General features: G+C 40.5%; 1 protein-coding gene and 1 long non-coding RNA gene across 7 annotated transcripts in view; one reads left to right on the top strand and one right to left on the bottom strand.

Annotated features, from left to right (window-relative positions):
- Positions 1–871: 871 nt before the first annotated feature.
- On the bottom strand, positions 872–21531 carry LOC309818758. Its single transcript, XR_014296376.1, has 3 exons — positions 21336–21531; positions 3836–4048; positions 872–1064 (listed from the first exon to the last, which is right to left on the bottom strand). It is a non-coding gene; the product is annotated as an uncharacterized lncRNA (long non-coding RNA).
- A 524-nt stretch (positions 21532–22055) lies between these two features.
- UAP1 (UDP-N-acetylglucosamine pyrophosphorylase 1) overlaps positions 22056–23241 on the top strand; it is a 37684-nt gene continuing 36498 nt past the window's right edge. For 4 of the 6 annotated variants that reach the window (XM_082671858.1, XM_082671859.1, XM_082671857.1 and 1 more), the window contains exon 1: positions 22621–22741. In XM_082671858.1, the coding sequence (XP_082527984.1) occupies positions 22739–22741 (3 nt within the window). In that variant the 5' untranslated portion in view covers positions 22621–22738. Of the gene's footprint in view, positions 22253–22620; positions 22742–23241 lie in introns of those variants that run through there. The other 2 variants (XM_082671861.1, XM_082671856.1) reach the window with 2 other exon arrangements.

Genomic DNA, 23241 nt, shown 5'->3' with positions numbered 1-23241 from the left:
ATTAACTATCTTCAGGACTACGCCTTTTATTTTTAAATTTTTTTTTAGGATTTTTTTTTTTATGTGGACCATTTTTTTTTTTTTTTTTTTTTTGCGGTACGCGGGCCCCTCACTGCTGTGACCTCTCCCGCTGCGGAGCACAGGCTCCGGACGCGCAGGCCCAGCGGCCATGGCTCACGGGCGCAGCCGCTCCGCGGCATGTGGGATCCTCCCAAACCAGGGCACGAACCCACGTCCCCCGCATCGGCAGGCGGACCCTCAACCACTGCGACACCAGGGAAGCCCATATGTGGACTATTTTTTTAAAGTCTTAACTGAATTTGTTATAGTATTGCTTCTGTTTTTTTTTACATTTTGTTTTTTTGGCCGCAAGGCACGTGGCATATTAGCTCCCTAACCAGGGATCAAACCCGCACCCCCTGCATTGAAAGGGGGAGTCTTAACACTGGACCACCAAGGAAGTCCCAAAACCATGCCTTTTAAATTTAGTATGTGTTAATTGCTAACAATGTATGGAAAACAGTAGATTTTTTAAAAAATTCTGTTTCTAATGACAAATTCCATGGTCAAAGAAAATTTGGAAGAATTAAAATGTTTCCTTCCTGTCTTTTTTCTATGTCACTAACTATGGATTTGGGACAGAAGAATGGCATGCTGAAAATGGCATATGCTTCAGGGCCTAAACTTTAAAACAATATTTTAATGGAATGTGTGACTTTAAAAGGAAAAAAAAGGAACAAGTAAGATCCAAGGAACCATCATAACTGACAAACGTCTTAGTGATCTTTAATAAAAAAGTTAAACATTTTATTGCCAAAAGTCCATGACAAATAATGCTTAACACTTGTTTGGAAATCATCCCAGACCACATCCCAGGGCCACTGCTAATTTAGTAGGTGTGGTCAAGTTTTGACTCCACGAGGCATTCTGGTCCTCATTTGTAGCTAAGCTAAGAAATCCTTCCCAATCTCTTTAGCAAATCAGTTGTATTGCATCCTGAATTTCTGCATTCTGTGAAGTAGGTGATAGGGTCATCAAAGCTGTCCAGTAGTAGTTGGGTTTTCCTGAAAGGAAATGGAAGGCACTGCATGAACATTCTTGCTCCACTGGAGTAAATACTACTATGTCAAATTTGCATGTAGAGGTTTCTTTCTAATAATGTCTGCCATTACTCATCACTTACAGTATTATTAGATTAATTATGTTTTTAGACCTTAATCATACTTAATAATTCTAAGAATTAAGGAAGATTCTATTTTTAACCACAATAACCAAAGGATCTTTTCTACTCCCTCAGAAATAGCAAGCCTTTAACTTTCCTCCAGAATCATTTTAATGTCTAGATAGCTTATATTTATCTCCTTTCCTATGATCTAAGTGACCATAACCATTCTCACTCAACCTCAACCTATATGCCAAACACAGGCAAATACGTATTTCATCCCAGCCATTCCACTGCTTTTTTGCACACCAGACTAATGTATCAAACATCCTACTAGATGTTTTCACTTGGATGTCCTGTGGATACTTCAAATTTTGATATGTCCAAAACCCAGTATGCGGTCTTTATCCCTGTATGGCACATAAAAGAGAGCTGAATTGAACAGACCAAAAAACAAAAGAATGTATCATAAGGACACAGTTGAGTTTATGAAATATAAGAGTAGCAATACAGCCAGGTCTTACACAGAGGTTGGAACCAAAAATGGGAAGCTGCCGGTATTCTTCCTGGTTATTTTCTTAGCCTCTGCTAATCTGGGTGTATGCCTGCTTTAGTAGTGCCTCTCCTCTTCCTCTTCTTCCTGCTACTACTACTATTACTATTGCTGTCTTCTCTCTGGATATGGCTACCCACAGCACAAACAATTAAAATTCCAGCCACAGTTTAAGAACTCTGGTTTTCCATAGGTCCAATCACAAATTACCAGAAAAGAATCTAATTGGCATAGTGTTTTTAAACGTCCATACTAGATCAATAAGATACGATCAGTCCACACTGTGCAAAGATTATTGTGGACTCTTCCTTTGGAGAGGGGGCAGTGCTTACAGAAGGGACAGTTGCTCATTAGCTAAGGAGATACCTCAAAACCTACCTTGACTGTCTTCTCTTTCCTGCTTATAGCCTATCCACCCAGTGACCTATGTCGGAAACAGGAGCCCCCCAGTTTCTCCGTCATTGTCAGTATGCAGTCAGTTAAGTCCTGCCCATCCTACACCTTAAATATCTTTTAAATTTATTCCTTGGCCTTTATGCCCATTGTCAACAGCACATTTGGGACCACCAGAGCCTCAAACTATTATAGTGAGCTCCCTGTCTTCAAGCTCCACTGTATCAACAGCTAAAAATTCTGTTCTTATTAGAGTCCTCCATTTCTTGAAGCTCTTCAATGGCTCCTCAAGTTTAGTTAGTGTTTCCCAAACTTTCCTGATCAAAAAATTACCTGGGGAGCTGGTTAAAAATACAGATTCCCAGGTTACTCCTCCCTCTGGATCAGTAAATTTGTAGTATAACCTGGTCATTTGTGTTTTTTTGTTTTTGCGTTACGTGGGCCTCTCACTGTTGTGGCCTCTCCCGTTGCGGAGCACAGGCTCCATACGTGCAGGCCCAGCGGCCATGGCTCACGGGCCCAGCCGCTCGGCGGCATGTGGGATCTTCCCGGACCGGGGCACGAACCCGTGTCCCCTGCATCAGCAGGCAGACTCTCAACCACTGCGCCACCAGGGAAGACCCCATTTGTGTTTTTAACAAGCACTCCAGTTGCTTCCAATGTTTACCAAACTCTTCAACATATACCCTGCCTTCTCCTCCCCAACTCTGTATTGGACGTTGGACCCAGTGTTCCAATATCTGCTCAGAGTACTTTGTCCATTTCTGTGCATCAGTGCTTGGCAAACAACTACTCATCCTTTAAGAATCAGCCTGTACACCACCACCATCTTTGTAAAGCTATGGTCTGTGGATTGACTCAACTACTCTTTCCTTGGTGCTCCAGTGAATCTTGTGCTCCACCTCTGTTAGAATTTCTTCACGCTAAATAACTTTTCTGTTTCTCCCCATTGCATTTGAGAACTTTAAGAGCAGTAACTGAGTTTTATTTATCTTGCATCTAAAAGGACATGTGTTTTAATAGGAACACTACATTATTTCTGTCAGGGAAAGAGAGAGTTAAAAAAAATGATACCGGGCTTCTCTGGTGGCGCAGTGGTTAGGAGTCTGCATGCCAATGCAGGGGACACGGGTTCGAGCCCTGGTCTGGGAGGATCCTGCATGCCGCGGAGCAACTAAGCCCGTGCTGTACAACTACCGAGCCTGTGCTCTAGAGCCCGTGAGCCAAAACCACTGAGCCTGCATGCCACAACTGTTGGGGCCCACGTGCCTAGACCCCATGCTCCGCAACAAGAGAAGCCACCGCAATGAGAAGCCCGCACACCGCAACAAAGAGTAGCCCCCTCTCGCCACAACTAGAGAAAACCTGCGCACAGCAATGAAGACCCAACGTAGCCAAAAATAAATAAAATAAAATAATTAAAAAAAAAATGATACCCTTCTTCTCTGAACCAGGTCCTGAATTTATTGAGATAAAGAAGTCAGGCAATTGGAGCTCAAATGGCTACTGTTTACTGATGCACAGCTGGAGAATGCAGTTCTGGTGCATGACTACGATAAGCTTCCTAATACTGCACCATAGAATTAGACTTAACATCCAGTGACGACGAGTGCAGAGGATTTACTACTAAGCTTACCAAATGGCTGACATTTGCAGAAAACCTATGCTTTCTGCAGAACCAAAGAAAAGATGGGTTATGAAAGCCCAGTTCCTATTCCCAAACTTACCTGTCGGTTCCCTCGTGGTCCTCTGGAAATGAGTAGGTAAGCACGTGGAGTGATGGCAAGAGTGAGACTCTGAAGGTGCTCTTTATACATGGAGCAGCAGGGGTGGGGACTAAGTGTTCACTCAGCACTTTGAATCAGAGATGGCTTCCAGCTTGTGGTAAAGCGCTCTCTTCTTATCATTGCTGCATATCCATCAAGGGCCTCAGCATCTGACTTTTAGATTGTAGCCAAGAAAGAGAACTTGGAGGTTGGTGCTGTGATGATAGGTAACATGGAGCTATAGCCACTGACCTAGGCTGCTTCCAAGTGGTGACTTGGTGTCACTTTCATGGTTTCGGCAAATGGGAATTCTGCCACTCAAAATGGCTTCCGGCCACTTACTCATATTATCTATTCATGCACATAATCATTTTCTTCTTCCAATCCAAAGGAAAATCAGCTAATGGGCTAACCTTTAGGAATAGGGAAGATCTGGCAAGGCTGCTGATGGTGCAACATTGGTGGGTATCACAAGTGGACATAATGGCCAAGAGTTAAGGAACAGAAGGTTTTTTTTTCCCTTTTTAATATCTGTTCTTTTTAATGCTATATGTTCCCCAATATCTTTTTGGACAGAACATCAGGGCCACTTGCCTGCTTACAAAGGCCAAATTACTAGGGTAAGAGACAGAGATAATCAGATGCCATACGTGTGTGTGTGAGAGAGAGAGAGACAGAGAGAAAGACAGACAGAGACAATTAGAGATTTAAAGACCAGGCAAAGGAGGTGACTTGGAAATGCAGACAGACAGGTACGTTTGAGTGATAAGGGATTGTATGATTCACCATCGCAGTTTTACAGCTGGAGAGACTTCCTCACATGTTAATTCTGTGACTGAAGCAGCTGCTTAAACTCTACAAGCCTTGGTTTTCTCATTCGTAACAGAGATAATAGTTGTAATTACATCATAAAATTGTTATGATGACTAAATGAGCTAATTCACATGAAACGCCCCATTAAGAGTTTTTTCTGTACTTTTGCTTTGTTCTCATCATCATCCTAATTATTCTGGTCATGTCATGCTGCAGGTTGAACTTTTCAAAGCTTTTTCCTTTCAGTATTATCTCCATTTCTCTAACCGTATTGGTTTAGTACATAGTTCACCCTGACTACGTTTGATGTAAGAAACATTCCAAATATCAGGATTTTTGGGCAAATCCATACTTTTAATTTCTATCAAGTTGACATTTGGAAAACTCATTTCTACTTGCAGTTGTTGGAAAATGTGTCAACTATGATGGTCCAGCGTATAGTTATTAAGGTTTTTTCCTTCTTCCTTGTTTTTACTGTTATTATTCTTTTAAGTTCTTAAGCCTGTCTAAGGATGATTAAGTATAAACTATATATTCTTTACCCTTTGACGTTGTGGGCAAAAAATAAATATTGCAACCATCAAATTTTTGTTTCATATAAAATTATTATATTAAAGTTAACCTCATTAATACAATTTTGCTGTCAGGCAAGTCTAAATGAAGCTTTGGGCAAGAGTTTTGTTTGGGATTTTAATATTATCTTTTCCTTCCAAAGATTATGAGCTCTTCATTTTGCTTATAGTTTATAGCTGTGTGACTAGCTAAAAGAGGATTATTACTTCAGGATGAAAAGCTGGGTTAGTTGGCTGATGACTAATTTACAAAGGATATTTTACTATTAATGTAGGTGAGGGCCCATGTGGGCTAATTTTTTCTTAAGCTATTGGTTTAATATGCTAAGAGTAAAGTTTTGTGGCCTAATTCAGTCTATCCCCAGGGTAGCCAGAATTTCTAGCCTTAAGTCTCTCTTTAATTACACTTTTCACAGTTAGCTTCAATAAAGCGGAACAATTTTGTAGATATGCCCCACATACATATGTTCTATGTGGACAGACTACAGTGCTTGGATAAAATCCACACTTCATTCATTGCTCATGATATTTCTTTGAGCTCCAGGACACTAATTTTCTACTTTTTCAAGAGAAAACAAAAATTACACTAGTAATGACTGACCTCATGATATGAATGGACTTGGACTACGACATGTCTCAGCCTTCCAGTTGCCTGAGTTCATAGGCCTTTCATTATTCTTGCCCTGCACCACCCCTACCACACCTTCAGCCCTTCTGAAGTTCCTTAGCAACACAGAAACTCGAAACTTTGTTTATGGAAAAACAAAGTTCTCAATCAAGGGTAAGTACAATAACTGTGATCTCTGTTAGAACAACTCAACAAATGCTCATAGCCCATCTACAGAAAAGGGCAGGTTTGCCCGACTACGCTGAGTTAGCAGCCAAGCCTGATGGGTGACATAACCCTTCTCTTTCTAATCTAGGGAATTGGTATGATATAGGAAGTTATATTTTTCCAGTCCAAAGACATTGTTCGCAAAAAAAACAGGCACCATGTTAAAAAAAATCTAAATGGAATAATTAAGATCCTAGATATAAGTTCTGAACAAGAAACCAGGGAATCCCTGATCATTTTAGCAGAGTTTTGGGGTGGCTTTCCCAGATTGAAAAACTATTACGATTTCACAAGCTGCATTTTATACCTCCAAAGAGAATTCATCTTTTCTTTGGGGGAGCAATTTAATGGGCATTTGGGCTATGTAAAGATAGTACTCACAGACGAGTGTGTGGAAATAAGGAGCCCAGCTGCTTGGTATGTCCAAGATTGTGTTCCTTGGGTACAGAGCATGTTGAGTGGTCACCTGATTTTCTGCTTGTGGGAAACCCAAAGACATGAAATTGGGATTATCTTATTATTTGGATTTCAAAAATATCTTGCTCTCAGAAGCTAAAAAAATACAGTGCAGATGGACTACATATTGGGTACATTTGAGATAGTTTGGAACTCTGGTGCAGTACCCACGTGCATCTTAGACTGATAGCTTCCCTAGAACTGAGTCAAGAGCAGATCCTCACCATGGCTACCAAATAGGTTTACAGAGTCTGCACTGACTGATCAATCAATCTCTTCTTCCACAACCCCCTCTTCCCTCAGTTCTCCTCTGTTCTCTCACAGCCTCTGCCATCAAACTCCCTCAACTGAGTGGCCTCACAGCTTCTGTTCCCTTGGGAGAGTCCAGTCCCATCTACTGGAGAAAGAACTTTTTCCCCTCTTTCTCAACATTTCAGGGGAATGCCTCAGGCTTTGGTTAGATGGTAATGATGACTCCCTTCCACTCAGACTGCGTCAGCTCCTGGGAAAAGAGGAACTAGCTGTCCTTTCTGGACTGAGAGTTATGGGGATACTCCAGTTCTATTTGTTTCCCCATCAATGAGAGCAGCCAACGATTTCCTACTCACTTCACGTAAAAAAATGAGTAAAAGTCAAACTAACCAAGAGCAGCATTTATTTTTTCCCTCTTGGGAGAAAGAAGACAAGACATTAAAGATTGCTATTGGTTTGGCTGCTTCTTTCAACCAACATACCCTTGGTTATTGAAGATTTGCTTCTTCCTGGGCCTGGCTGTAAATTACATTTTGCTTCCTGTAAAAAAAAAAAAAAAAAGAAAGAAAGAAAAAGGGGGAAGCACCAGCTCAAATTAAGATTATTTTCTTCTCTAGTCCAAGTTTTCTCCTGATAGCAGTCTATCCTACTGTTAACAATGATTTTTAAGAGCAAAGCAGTCAATCCATCTTTATATTTTAAAAATTCTTAGAGGATAAAATATGTACCCACAGAGAAAAAACTCTTGCATGTAGAGGGCAATATAGTTTTTGGAGCTAAACATCTGGTTTCTCCTTAAAGAACAGAATCTTTGCTTATCTTTGTATAACCAAAATGTATGTCTTAGGCACTGTTCAAGTTCGAAGGGCTATGGCTTTCTCTTCTACCCCAGTAGTTGGAATGAGAAAAAGATTTTTACAAATCTTAGAACCTTGGAAGAGGGCTATGATCTTGAGAGCAGATTTAATTCCCACCTTCTGCAACTAATTTCAAAACACACACACACACAGATTTAAAGGGTGGAGGGGGAGAGGGGAAGTAGACTGATGTTAAGTATGTCTTTCTCTAGATGGTGACATTATAAAATATTTCTGGAGAGATGAATCTTTTCTGTATTGTTCAATTTTTCAAAAACCAGTTTATGTTGCATTTACAGTTATAAAAAGCCCACAATCATTATTTTAAAGAGAAATAGAGCATGAGAGAGTGTATCATGTCAGTAGCCTGGTATATGCTCAGTAAATGTAAGTCCCCTGTTATCTCTCATGAAAAGGAACTAGCTGTACTTCCAATAGGAAAAAATAAAGTTAAAATGTGACACTCTAGAGCAATAAGTTTCTATAATAGGATAGGAAATCACTCCTACTGCCCTGAGCAGCCAAAATTATAAAGCGTTAAGTCAATGGCTGTTCTAAGCATTAAATCCTTTGAGAATATTTAATGTATATAAATCAGAGAGCAGTACTTCTGGCAGAAAATGCTCTCCCCAAAAAACAAGTACAAAACTAGACAAAAATTTCAAAAAATGATCATTTCAGGAGTCTGGGAAAAGACCAAAGACAAACAACAAATTAAGAAATATTTATTTGTGAGAAACTGCTGAACTTCTATACAAGCAGTGGGAGTCTGTGGTATTCTTGCCTGGGGATGTTTCCAACTCCCCAACCCTAATACCTTGATAGTGCTACCAAGGTGGGGCTGGCTGTAAAAACCAGCAGCTTCACTGCTAGAAGGGCTGGCTTGATCTGGGTGGAAAGTGAGAAACCCATATCCATTGGAATTGTCAGTAAAAATAGAAAATTTGATGAGAAATAAATGAGTAAACTTCATGTTCTGGAAAACCATGATTCAAAAAATGAGGGTAAATTACAAATATTCCCAGATAAAAAAAATCTTAGGGAATTTATTCCTAGCAGGCCTGCCTTCAAGAAATACTAAAGGATGTACTTCAGGCTGACAGGATGTGGTGCCAGATGGCAGTTTGAATCCACACAAAGAAATGAAGAGCATCAGAAATGGTAAATATGTGTAAATATAAGACAAAGATAGATTTTAATCTTTTCTTCTCTTAACTTAAAAAAAAAAAAGACCTAAGATCGTATTAAAGAATAACTTTAACACTTTACTTTTGGGTTTATAACATATAAATATGTAATATATATGAGAAAATGAAGCTATATTAGAGCAAGTTTGCTAAACTTTACCAGAATTGTGATTACTAACCAAAAGTAGATTGTGAAAACTTACAAGGCATATTGTATTTCTTAAAGTAACTGTTAAAAAATAACACCAAACAATTATAGTTAAATCAGCAGAGGAATTAAGATGCTACACTAAAAATAATTGTTTAACATAAGGAAGGCAATAAAGGAAGAATGGAGGTCCAAAAAAGACATGAGACATAAAGAAAACAAATAGCAAAATTTCAGGTATAAATCCAACCATATTAATAATCACATTAAATGTAAATGGGCTAAACACTAATATAGTGGCAGAGGATGTCAGACTAGAAAAAGGTCAGGATACAACTATATGCTGTCTATAAGAGATAAACTTCAGAATAAAAGACACAAATTGGTTGAAAATAAAAAGATAAAAAATAATATACCAACTCAGTTAAAAAAAAATGGGCCAAAGACCTTAACAAACACCTCACCAAAGAAAATATACAGATGGTTGGTAAATACGCATATGAAAAGATGCTCCACATCCTATGTCATCAGGGAAATACAAATTAAAACAATAAGATATCACTACATTACTGATTAGAAGTACACAGATAATTAATTTGTCACCATTGTCTTTTTTAGACATCACCAAGCAATATATATCTAAATGGGTGGTGAGTGATGAGGAGAGTACTTACTGTTTTGGAAATTAAAGGGTTGGAGATATGGACTTATTAAAACAGTGATTAAGAGAATGAAATTTTTAGTCAGACAAATATGTTTTCAAATTCAAAATCTGCCACTGGTATGAGACCTTGCAAAAGTCACCTAACATTTCATGTAAAATAGATAGCTAGTGGGAAGCAGCTGCATAGCACAGGGAGATCAGCTCGGTGCTTTGTGACCACCTAGAGGGACAGGAGAGGGAGGGTGGGAGGGAGGTGCAAGAGGGAGGGGATATGGGGATATATGTATACATATAGCTGATTCACTTTGTTTCACAGCAGAAACTAACACAAAATTGTAAAGCAATTATACTCCAATAAAGATGTTTTAAAAAAATCACTTAACATTTCTAAGCATTTCTTAACATTTCTAAGCATTTCTTAACATTTCTAAGGTTATTGATGTATAAGATGAAGATGATATTGAAATTAGCCTAGTGGATTATTATGAAGATGAAATGAGACTATAAGAAAAAAATGCATGTAAAATTCAGTAGAAATTGTTCTGTACATCTTAGTTGATTTTGAGAAGAGCTCAATGATTTAGAAACATCCTTGCTTTCTAAGCCATGATTTACTTGATTGATATTTATTTCTTTTGTTGAAACTTGATTTCTGAGAGAAGTTATGACAGCATAGAATCACTTAAGGGGCACTTTCACATTTTAAAAAAGTTGTGTTTTAGGTCTACTATTTCACAATATGCACCTAAGAAATAATGGAAATTTACCTATAGTTATAAATAACTAAAGGATTTGCAAACATTAATTTTATACTAAATTTAGCCAAATGTACTTTGTTGTGCATAACAAATGTCAAGCCAATATATTTAATAATGAAATTCTGGAAATCTGCCAGTCTTGTAACTATCATATTTAGGGCATTGTTCATAGATACTTTTATTGGATCAATTGTGAAGAGAATGGGTGATGAAAAAAATGACCAAAATAATTATTAGAAAATGTTCTTAAATTTTTGTGGTCAGAAAATTTTTAAGCACATAATTGGAAAGATTTCATATTGTTTGTTAATTAAATGTGTACTTTCCTCATTCTAAAAATAATCCAAACTGGCTATAATTGGATGCTGTAATCAATGAGTCACCAACTGCCATTTGGAAAGTTTCATTTATATTTTAAAATTTCTAAATTACTTTTTATCAATTACTATTTCTGTGTACTGAATTGTGACCTAAAGCTTCATCTTTTATGGCTACCAATAAATAGCAATCTTTAAAGAGTTATATAAACAAAAATGATGATGTCCAAACAAAATATTACAACTTTTTAAAATAGTTACAATAGAACTAATAAAACCTAACACTAATAGGATAGTATATTCAGTGACAGATAAATAAAAGGAGAAATCAATTTTTAAAAAACACAGAGATCAGTAGAATTCTATCCTGATATAATTTAATGAGGGATTCTAGTGAGAAGAAGAGAGTTTGTATGGTCATTTCAATTTGAAAAGATTTATTCTATTCTTGGGTAGCCTGCTTATATTTTATCACTCATTCATTAAAACTGCTGAAAATGTAGTGCAACTAAATTTATCCTTTTTCTATCAAGAGAAAAATCAAGAATCTCTTTTAAAAACAGCCTTATGGCCAAGACAAAACCTAGTCAGAAGTTACTTGAGTGAAATGCCAGGAAGGTCATGGACTCATAAGCAAACCCCCTTTTCTAAAACTTGTGGGTGAGAAGTGAACTCAGCCAGGGCAGGGTGTGGCATCCTAAATGAAGTCAAGCCTTCAGAGGAGAAGCTACTGTTCCTCCCACTTCCCTGGGGAGGGGAGGGGTGGGGGTGGTTTAAAAAGTAATTTAACATAATTGTTAATAGGAACTGTTTTATGTGGCAGGTTCTTCGGATGATTTTTTTCCTTTCCTTCCTTCCTTCCTTCCTTCCTTCCTTATTTCTTTCTTTCTTTTTCTTTCTTTCTTTCTTTCTTTCTTTTTCTCTCTCTCTCTCTCTTTCTTTCATCTCTTTTCTTTCTTTCCCTTCCTTCCTTCCTTCCTTCTTTCCTTCCTTCCCTCCCTCCCTCCTTCCTTCCTTTCTTACTTTTCTATCTCTTTTTCTCTCCCTCCCCCTTTCCTCCCTCTCCTTCCCTCCCTTTCTCCCTCCTTCCTTCCTTACCTCTTTTGTACATTCCAAATTTTAATACTTATAATACTTGTATAATACAAAAAATTAAGAAAAAACTTTTAAAAACATTAAGAGTTTCAGTCTTTAAATTTTCTGCTTTTAATCTTTCTTTTGGCACAAAAAGGAAAATAAGAAATGTATCTCAAGCCCCACCAACTATGCAAAGGGATCCTTTGTGCCCTTGCTGGGGGCAGCAAGGCCCATCGCAACAGTTTCGTAGTAGTGCAGGTCTGTGATATTAACTGTCTATCTTTTGTCCTATGTTATAGGCAGAGAAGAAAGAAAGATGGCTTGTAAAACTTGTCAGGGCCTTCCCACCACTCTCAGGACAAATTCTAAGCTCCAGTGTGGCTGGGGTCTGGTGAACCAGGGCAGGATATGGAGAACATAAAAGGGGGGAGTTAGAGAAGGACTGTATGTGGGGGTGGGGTGGGGTGGGGTGGGGTGGAGCTCTTGTAGGACCTTGCGGGTCTTTTGATGATTTTTTTTTTTTCCCCGGTACACGGGCCTCTCACCGCCGCGGCCTCTCCCATTGCGGAGCACAGGCTCCAGACGCGCAAGCTCAGCTGCCATGGCTCACGGGCCCAGCCGCTCCACGGCATGTGGGATCTTCCCGGACCGGGACACGAACCCGCGTCCCCTGCATCGGCAGGCGGACTCTCAACCACTGCGCCACCAGGGAAGCCCTCTTTTGATGATTTTGCCCTAGTTGTTTTTTTTTTTTTTTTTTTTGCAGTACGCGGGCCTGTCACTGTTGTGGCCTCTCCCGTTGCGGAACACAGGCTCCGGACGCGCAGGCTCAGCTGCCATGGCTCACGGGCCCAGCCGCTCCGCGGCATGTGGGATCCTCCTGGACCAGGGCACGAACCCATGTCCCCTGCATTGGCAGGCGGACTCCCAACCACTGCGCCACCAGGGAAGCCCTCTTTTGATGATTTTGCCTTTTAGTCCCAGTGAGATAAAAAGCCGTTAGAGGGTTTCGCGCAGAAGAGTGATGCAATTCGAGAGATCATTCTGGCTGCTATATTGAGAATGGCTGGCAGAGGGGCAAGGGTAGAAGCAAGGAGATCTGTTGTGGGTTTATTGCTCTGTACAATTCAAGTAAGAGATGATGCTGGATTAGACATGGATGGAAGAAAGTGATGGTGAAAATGGATAGGATTCTGGATATATTTTGAAGATAGAGTGCATGGGATTTACTGTAGATTGGCTCTGGGATGAGAGCAGGTGCCAAGGATGACTCTAAGTTTTTTGGCCTGAGGAACCAGGGGCATGCAGTTACCATAGAGTAGACTGAGAGAAGTAGGTTTGTATGTGGGGCAGAGTGGAGAGGATAATAGGAGTAGATCAGGAGCTTAGTTAAAGACATGCCAATTTTGAGATACCTATTAGGAATCATGATATCCTTAAGGAGGCATAAGGGGATGGGACCTAGCTCATGGGTAGAAGGATTGGACCATGATAGTTTATTCTAAGCACTTGGAGACAAGATAAAAATACAGGTACAGACACAGTAGATGGCTGGATGTGGTGGTGGGAGCTTGAGGAAGCTCTTTTCTGATTGTTCCTTTTTCTCAATGAAAGGAGAAGCAAGGTTATCTGCTGAGAATGAGCATGGGGGAGAAGGTTATTACAAACGTTTCTCTTTGAGAGAAATAAAAGATGTGAAACAGTTATCTAGGAGAATTGCAAAATGAGTGGACTATAGAAATATATGGTATTTGCGTAGTATTGTAGTTATGAATTTAAAGTGACTCCAGTCAGAATGGTTGTGTGTTTTTCTCCAACCTGTTCAGCTACCTGGGGCATCTGGTTCAGGGTCTCTCAAAAGGCTGTAATCCAGGTGTTGGGCAAGGCTTAGTTTTCTGCTTCAAGGTCTCACTGCCGTGCAATCAAGGTGTCAGCTGGGCTGCATTCTCTTCTGGAGGCTCGATTGGAGTAGAATCCACTTCCAAGCTGGCAAGTTGTTGGCAGAATTTATTTCCTCATGGCTGTAGGACTGCAAACTTAAGGGTTTTTTGTTTATTTGTATTTTTACTGGCTGGAGGCCACTCTCAGCTCCTAGAACATGTGTGAAGTTCCCTGCCATGTGGCTCTCTCCATAGGCAGTTCTCAACATAGCAGTTTGTTTCTTCAAGGCCAGTAAAAAAAAAGTCAAAGTGAGTCTGCTAGCAAAAAGTCTTAAATAATATAACCTAATAATTGGAGTGACATCCCATCACTTTTGTCATATAGCATAATGTATTCATGGGAATGATTATCTCATCACCTTTTCCATATTCTATTGGAAGTGAGTCATGGGTCCTGCCCACCTTCGAGGGGAGGGGATTACACAACCCAGGAGGCAGGGATCATGGGAGTTACTTTAGAGTCTGTCTGCTGCACCATTCTAGTCCCAATACCTGATACCCAGTAAGCCAAACTTAGTAAATATTATTTTTTAAACAAAAGCTTACCAAGCTCTTATTCTGAGTCAGAAACTGCTCTAAGCACTTTAAAAATATTAATCCCCACAGCAACCCTAGTAAGTAGGTCCTACCATTATCCCCATTTTACAGATGGGGGGATGAGGGACAGAGACATCAATTAATTCAAGGTCATTCAGCTAAGTAATTGCATAGTCAGCACTTAAACTCATGCTCTCTGGCTTCAGAGTCCATATTCTTACCTATTATGCTAAGCGGCCAAAACCAAAGTGAATGAGTAAATGAGTGCTGTTGAGAGGTACAGGAAATAATTACCTAGCAGCTCTGAGAACCAAGAAAGTTTTGAAACTGCATTTTGTATTTCAATTTTGATGCTAAGCCAGTTGGCACTATCAGAGACTTTTATTGCGATTTTAGGTCTTTTTTCTATTAATATTAAATAACACAGGCCAAGTGGAGAGGTGGAGCCTGGAACAAAAAAAATCTGTGGAACTCCTTGCTGTGCATGAGATTTCTCGGAGGTGACATGCCATTTTTATCTTTTCCTTATTTAAAGATATTACCTGGAAAATATAAAATAAATTTCAGCTGTAGTAGATTCATAAGGAAGGAATAGGTGACTAGGAGATATCGCCAACAATAACCACTTATGCTATACCTTGGTTTGTCATTCATATTGAGTTGAGAGGCATAAGAGAACAATGACCAGATAGGTGGTGAGACAGGTTTAGAACAAAATATGTTGCAGCTCTGGTTTCAGTGCTGGCCAGATGCCATTCTAGGCTAAGTTTCCAAGGAATTTCCCCTGGGGACAGCCCCCCTGTGCTTTAGAAATATCCAGCTAAGTGGCCTCCCAAGAGGGTGCATTAAATATTTGACCCAGGACTCAGAATGTAGAGAGCCTTTTAGCTTGAAGAGAAGAAAATATACTCGAAACATTTATTATGGTGGTTGAGGTTTTTAATGACTGGATTATTTTTCCACTCATTAAATCCAGAAAAACCCTGTTATACAGTGATAGGCTTCTAATCTTGGTTCTGCTTCTTAATTATCTATTCTATCCTTTGATAAGTCACTTAACTTTAGGGGGGTTTTGTTTCCTTTTCTATTAATTAAGGGAGATGGACCAGACAATCTCTGGCTAACAGCACTGGAATGGAATTTAAAGTCCACTCTCCCACACCATAACAGCCTACTCAATTTGGAGTCCTGAGGCTGTGTATCTCTGTAATTATTACACACAGCACTCATCTACTCTCTCCCTGGTTCATTTCTTCCTGTTATTTATTTACTTCCTAGATTATAGTCAGTTTAGAGGGGCTGTATGTTGAGTGTGTGTGTATATATATATATATATATATATAAAAATAAAAGGGTGTATTCATTATTTCACAATATTTCAAAACACAGCCTGAGCTACAGAAAATTTAGAGAGTGGGAGGAATGATGAGCTATTACGTTAGGATGACTCAAGTCCTAGGAAAATATCAACAGGAAAGTCAAAGCCCTAATTCCTCCACCACTCATCTGTTTGTCTCTTGGAAATAGTGATCTCATGAAACACTCATGCTAAGCCAGACCTCCTGGTGATCTGATGAACTGCTGAGAAATAACCTGGGTCCTTTAGATTTTCAGGGGCCTAGCTGAGGCCATCACATTCAGGACAGTGAAGGGAGGACTCCTGGTATATGCTCACTAATACCAGCCCCCTGTTTGAAAAGTCTGTGTGGATCCTCACTGGTTGTACTACAAAAGGAAGTGTGGACAGACTGGCACATATCCGATACAACTTCAGGGAAAAACAAGCAAGCAAGTAGCCTCTTTACTTGTGAAGTAACATACCTGCTTTTCTGAAATTAAAAAATATATATTCTCTTAATTGTAAAATAATTTTCATTTTAGTAAATTTAGAAAACACCCCGAAGTCACCGGAATCCCATTGTCCCTAAAAGATAAAACATAAGATCTTCTTTGGTATACACTTCTGAATTTTTGAATGTGTCTGATAATAGCCCATTTAAAACACCTTTCTTGGAATCCCAACATGATTCTGTATTTTTAATAGAGGACCACTCCATTTCCCTTATTTTCTTTATTTTTCTTTCCTTCTCTTATTTATTCACCTAACACTTATTGAATAATTGCTGTGTGCTGGGTCCTTTCTCTTTTAATTCTCTTTCCAACTCTGTAAGATATATTGCGTGTATTGTTATCTCTATTTTGTAGATAAGGAAAGGGAAGTTCAGTGAATTAGGGTGATTTTTCCTAATCTCACAGCCTCTATCTACCTATTATCTATCTAATCTATCTTACCTATCTATCTAACTAATGAAAGTATTATCTTTTTTTTTTTTAAAGCCAAGTTGGGATCATACGTACTACCCAAAATATATACCCTTTGGTAAATATTCCCTTTTCGATGCTTCTGATTTCACAGTTTATTTAGTACCAACCCTACTAGATCTCTTGCTAAGTTCTCTGAGTACAAATTCCTTGGTTTATTTTGCTAAGGAGGCATCAGGTGTTGCCAGTGTGAAAACAAATAACTGGCTCATAGAAGCCCCATTATTAAGGCTGAGGATCAAGGGGTGGCACTCTTAAAGAGGGAGGCTTCTCACCTCCTGGCTCTCTCAAACCCTACTGGCCTATCCTTTTAAGAAATTTATTTATTTTATTCTCTCCCTTCTCTGAACTCTGAAATCCTTCATTTGTGCATTCACTGTGGCACTTATGGCCCCTTGGCTTGAAAAAGGAACATCTTCCCCATGTTTATATATTCCCTGGGGACCCAGACCCTAGCTTTTGATTCCCCGTGGTATCTATCACAAGGACTGGCACAGAACAACCCAGTAAACATATTTTGAAAAAAACATCTATTTGTTCTTGATTGAATACTGAAAAATGTGCCAGTTTGTTCTTAAGAGAATAGTTCAAGCCCAGGGACATCTATATAAATATCCAGGGATTCCAGGCCATTCCCCACTCTGCACAACACGTTTCCATACTCCTCATCTAAGCCTGTTTTCAACTGGAAGGTTGAGAATTAGAGAAAAACACTTCCCTAGCATGATGCCTGTCCTAAGGGAGCACAGCTGTCACCCAAAACAGTACTGTGTGGCATTTACAGCTCCCTAGGTGATGAGGCTTTCCGACCCGGTGATTGAGGGCATGTGACAGGGGACAGGCAAATGATTCTGTTGACTCTCACACCCTCGGTCCTTTCCTCCAGAGCTGTGTGCTCCATGGGTTAAAGATTTTCTTTTTTTGTTTGGACTGATAGTGAAGAACTCCACCATTAGTTGTATTCTAATTTTTTGAACTTTAAAATTTTTATATAATTTCAACCTTACAGAGAAATTGTCGAGCAGTATAAAGAAGTTCCATATACCCGTTACCCAAATTCACTAATTGCTAGCATTTTCCCCAAAATATGCATTTCTATCACATATACACACATATGTATGCCAATTTCTGTACTGGGATTAATAATCATGAGTTCATGCTAACTTCAATTCCAATCTGCACTAAAGAGGTAATTCTAGCCTCTCTGCCTTTCCATATGTGTAATTTTCTTCTCCAGAAGTAACTTCTCTCTCATTATCTTCAATACATTTAGTCATTTGCTCACCTCCACGATACAAACAAAATAGTTTCAGAATTGCTAACCCACACCACTGTGAAAAGCCAACCTATTAACTAGAGTTTAACACTTGTTTACAATTCATTTTGTCTTTAGATTGAGGGTAGAAAGTTAAAATACTGTGCCCACAGGTATATTCATATGTCAAAAATCACCAAATTGTCCATTTTAAATATCTGTAGTTTATTTGAAGTCAACCTCAATAAAGCTGTGAAAAAATACTGTCTTCAAAATTTACTTGGGTTAATTCCCTCAAGGAAACTTCAGTAAAAAGTTATGTTATTTAAGATACAGTTAGGTTGATTTGTTTCTGTTTGGTTTCTGTTTCAGGGTTCAACCTCCCTCTTTGTTATTTTTATTTCATTTTTTGAATATGTAAAGCATTAACAGGGTTCCAAAAGTCAAAACTATACAGAAAGTTGTATTTAGAAAAGTGCGACTTCCTTCCCCATTCCTCCACTTGATTCCTACCCACCCGCTGCAGATAACTAATCTTATTGGTTTCTGGTTTGTCTTTCCTGCTTTGTTTTGTTTCCAAAAATAAGCAGATGTGTGTACATTTTCTTATTTCCCCTTCTTTCATTATGTATACTTGTTTGCACTTTGCTTTCTTTCACACATACCAATGTCCTGAAAGTCACCCCTTTTCAGTTCGTATCAGTCTCTCTTTGTTTTTTGTAGTATTCCACGTAGCTATGTAGTATTCCATGTTTTCTTCTACTACCTGCATGATTTCATACTTTACTCTTAGATCTCTGATGTGTTTGGAGTTTATTCTTACGAATGGTGTGAAGTACGGATCTAGTTTCATCTTTTTCCAAGTGGCTACCTAGTTGTCCCATTTACTCAAAAGTCTAGTGGTTTGAGATGCCACCTTTATGATATAGTACTTGGGCCTAAATAGGCCCAAGTACTATATCATAAAGGTGGACTGTCTAGTCTATTCCGTTTGACTATTCACAATTGTTCACATTGTTCACATCTATTCACAATCTACCACATTGTTTTAATTATAGGGGTTTCATAGAATATTTTAGTATCTGGTAGGTAGGCTTCTTATTGTAGTTTTTTGGTTTTTTTCAGTGTTTTCCTGGTTATCCTTTCATGTTTCTTTTTCCATGAGCACTTTGGTATCAGCTTGTCTAGTTTATACATTTATAATATAACATGGAGTGTAATTTATACATTAACAAAGGGTGTTTTTCCTTTTATAAAGTATCTTTGTGGCTTTTGTGTAGGAATGTTTTACAGCTTTCTTTATACAGCTTTTGCACATTTTGTGTTACATTTAATGTCCTTTGCTGTTATCGTAAATGGGATTTTCCTCTATTATCATGTCTTCTAACTAGTTGTGTATATGAAAACGATTGACTTCTATCTGTTCATTTTATAGCCTTACTGAAATCTTTTATGATTTAGTCTTATCATTGATTCTCATAGTTTGAGTTAATCTTATTTTCTCGAGTTTTCCAGGTACTCTCATGTCATTTGAAATTCAAGGTAGTTCTGCTTATTCTTTTCTAATTCTTAAGTTTCTTACAATTCCTCTTAATTGCGTTAGATCTTCAGTGTCATGTTAAATAATCATGGATAGTGAGCATCCTTGCCTTCTCTGCCATTATTTTTTAATTTTATTTATTTTGCACCCCGCGTGGCATGCGGGGTCTTAGTTCCCCAACCAGGGATCGAACCCACACCCCCTGCATTGGAAGCGCGAAGTCTTAACCACTGGACTGCCAGGGAAGTCACTGCCGTTAGTTTTTAAAAGACTATGTATATAAAAAATATTTTAAAAGACAGAAATAACTCTTTAGGCAAGACGTTTCTGGATATTCATCTGGTAAAATAAGATTATGGCCCTTTTTATGCCTAGAAACTAGAAAAATATTTTTAGCACAAAGGGTAAAAGTAAAAATTTGATTTTATAATAGTGCGTTGAAAACACTTGTGCTGGGCTCACTTCTTCCTTTTTCTTTAATGAACTCTTTAATAGTGATTTTTCTCTTTATTCATTCATTCATCTAAGATTTATAGAATGCCTATAATACTCCAGACACTATTACAGAGTCTTTATCTTTTAATTTTTACTACACCCACGTGAGTTAGGTATTATCCTCATTTTATAAAGGAAGAATTCAGGGTTGAACTGTGATTTTGAATCTGGTCTCCTAGGTCAAATTTTTCTAAATTCTCATATATTTCTTCCTCAGGGAGTAGAAATGTAGATGAGTGACAGTATATTTTTAGAAAGCAATTGTCTTACATTCTTTTCCCTCCGTTAAAGGTCACAAAGCTGTATTATTGTGTGGAGGCTTCTAGGTCTCTTCAAGTGGGACCTCAGCAACATTAATGGGAGTAATTTTGTTTTTAGTTATCATGAAAGGTTTGAGAGAAATGGCTTTTTTTTTTTTTTTTTTTTTTTTTGCGGTACGCGGGCCTCTCACTGTTGTCGCCTCTCCCGCTGCGGAGCACAGCCTCCGGACACGCAGGCTCAGTGGCCATGGCTCACGGGCCCAGCCACTCTGTGGCATGTGGGATCTTCCCGGACCGGGGCATGAACCCGTGTTCCCTGCATCGGCAGGCGGACTCCCAACCACTGCGCTACCAGGGAAGCCCAAGAAATGTTCTTTATAGTATCAGGGATCCAAACAACAAAAGGTTTTCTAGATGATGCTAAGTATATCAAGGTATTCAGGACCTAGACCAGTGCCTGACATAGCATAAGCACTCACATAAAAACAATTACAATTTATTATTTACTCTGTTCCACATTCTGTTCTTGTATTGACTGGTTTAATCCTCACAACACCCCTAAGGGGCATATTTATTATTGTCTGTATTTTATAGATGAGAAAACTGATGTAGAAAAGTTAACTTGCCAAAGATTCCAAGCAATAAAGAAGCTGGAATTCTGCAGATGTCATGTTCATAACCACTACAACTATAAATCTTTCAAACAAATGGATGACATTCTGTGATCATGAAAGATAGTGTTCAACCTCCTGAATGTGTAACTACCAGCATTACTCATCCAGGGTAAATTTTTCAGTTACTTAATGCAGTGGATGATTTTGAAATTGATAAAATTAAAAGGCTTTTGCACTCAAGAAGGTAGAAGAAAGGCACCGAGATGCCTGAATTTCTTAGTCAGGTATTTTGTTAAATCTAGATGTTTTGGTATTTCAACATTTTGGACTTCTTGCAGAAAATGTGCCAAGTGCCACGCGTAAACACAGCTTTTAAAGGCACAGTGCCGAGCATATAATCGCATGTGCACATCCACACTAAGTTATATGGTATACAGGCAATTATAACCAGTCGCACAGCAACGGCCTTGGAGGTCAACCAGTCCAACAACACTTTTCGTGTCATATACTGAGGCCCAGAGAGGTTAAGACCACAGTCACACAAAGCTGACATCGGGCTTACCTCGCTATGGCGCGCGCTTTTCATTTTCTCAGGTTACCTAATAAATTTGCTTGCATTTCCTCTCTTTCTTTTTTTTGGTGCCCATTTGTGCAAAGGTAAATGGGTCTGGCTTCACGTGTTTGCGACCCCAAACACCATAGAACAGAAAGACGGTCAGGGCCTCGACTACCTGGCCAGCTTAAGACGAAATAGTGGCGCAAGGTCAGAGGGCGCGCCAGGCCCGCCCCTGGGGTTCTGCGCAGAGACGTCGGCGGCTGCCGCGCTTTCGCAACCCTCTGTGTGGGTGGCCGGACACACGCCACCCGGATGACGCAGCTCCCAGTCCAGCTCCGCTGTCCGTTTTGGGAAAAGGGGGGCGCCCCGAGCCGTGGGGCCACAGGGAAGACTAGGAGCCGCAGGACGGCACCTCGAGGACCAACACAGTGACGTCAGGGATCTTAAGGCCTAACCGTGATACCACCGCTGGGCTCGGAACTCGCCCCACCCAGCGAAAGCAAAGTACACCCCTCCCAGCCGCGAGGACGCTGGGGGGCGGGGCCACCTAATGACAGGCCCCTCGCGCCATCCCCATTGGACTGGAGAATGAGTGACGCGAGAGGCCCCGCCCCTCCCCGCCCCGCTCCTTCGCGGCGCTCGTCTCCGCGCCCGCCTAGTCGCTTGCGCCGTGGGCGCTGACGTGTCTGGGCGGGTGGTTGCGACTCCTCCCCGCGCGGGCAGCCACTCGTCGCGGCGACGGAGGGGCGGGGTGGCCGGGGCCGGCGCTCCCCCTGGCCCCAGCTCCTGGCCCCAGCTCCTGGCCCGCCCTGCCGCCTCGGCCCCACGGATGAGGGTATATATTCGGAGCGGGCGCTGGACGCCGATGAGTGGCCGCGCCGAAGGAGCCGGAGCTGGGCGGAGCTGTGGTCGCGCCGAGAGAGGTGAGGGACTCCCAGCTCAGTCGCTGTCTACTCTTGTCACCCTGGAGGAGACGGCGGGACTCGGGACCCGGGGCGGGTGGGGGCCTGGTGCCGCCACGCACCCGCTTCCACGGCCACGCGCGCGACGTGGACACGCGGCGCACGTACGTGCGAAGAGCCAACAACCTGGCACACGCCGAGGAGCGCGCTGCCCACCCACACTGCTCCCGTGTGGCCCGCAGCGCTTCTCAGCCTCGGCGACCCCGCTGGGAGTGCTGGCATGAGGGCGCCCACATGGGCAGTGTCTGCAATCAAGGGTTTGTCAAGAGGTTGGGAATGGAGCCTCGCCTGGACCCGGGATGGGGGCCTTGAGGTTCTCAGGCTAGGGCCTTGTGGACAGTTTTGCCAAGCTTGGGGGGCCTACAGTGGGGACAAGTCGTTGGAACTGTGCGGTGGGAGTGAGTTGGGGTGTCCTGAGTATATGAGGAAAAGACTCTGAAAGCGTTGATGGTAAGGATTGGAGATACTTGTGGGGGCCATGAGAGTGGGACAAAACCTACTTGCCGTTTTGTTTTAATACTGATGATGGAAGAGGGTTGAAATTTCTGGCTTTCCCCTGGCTTGGCCAAGCAGCAACATGGGATTGGAGGGTTCAGAGCACACATGTGCTGTATGGCTTCCCGAAGATTTTGTTAAGTTTGGCCTGACCCTATGCTATATTTATTTGTACATGGTTTATGAAATCTGAAATCAGGGAATAGTGATTGTGATAATGTGTGTATGTTATTATGTAGTGCCTTTAGTTTAAGGGCTTTCTGGTGAAATTAACTAGGTGTGGACAGAAGGCAGTTTCTGTTCCTTCACTGTTATTGAGTTGCCTCACTTAGCTTGGGCTAAAAAAGACTTAATAGGCTGTGCTGTGAAGCATTTAAAGCATTCAGTGGTTATGGCTCCTCCCCATGACTATTTTTCAAACGCTCTAAGAGGTTACTTATCAATTTGGGGGACAT

This window comes from Grampus griseus, assembly GCF_964374135.1.
Source record: "Grampus griseus genome assembly, chromosome: 1".
NCBI classification, from domain to species: Eukaryota; Metazoa; Chordata; class Mammalia; order Artiodactyla; family Delphinidae; genus Grampus; species Grampus griseus.
Note: the sequence above shows the minus strand (reverse complement) of the source record. Positions and strands in the feature narration are given on the sequence as shown.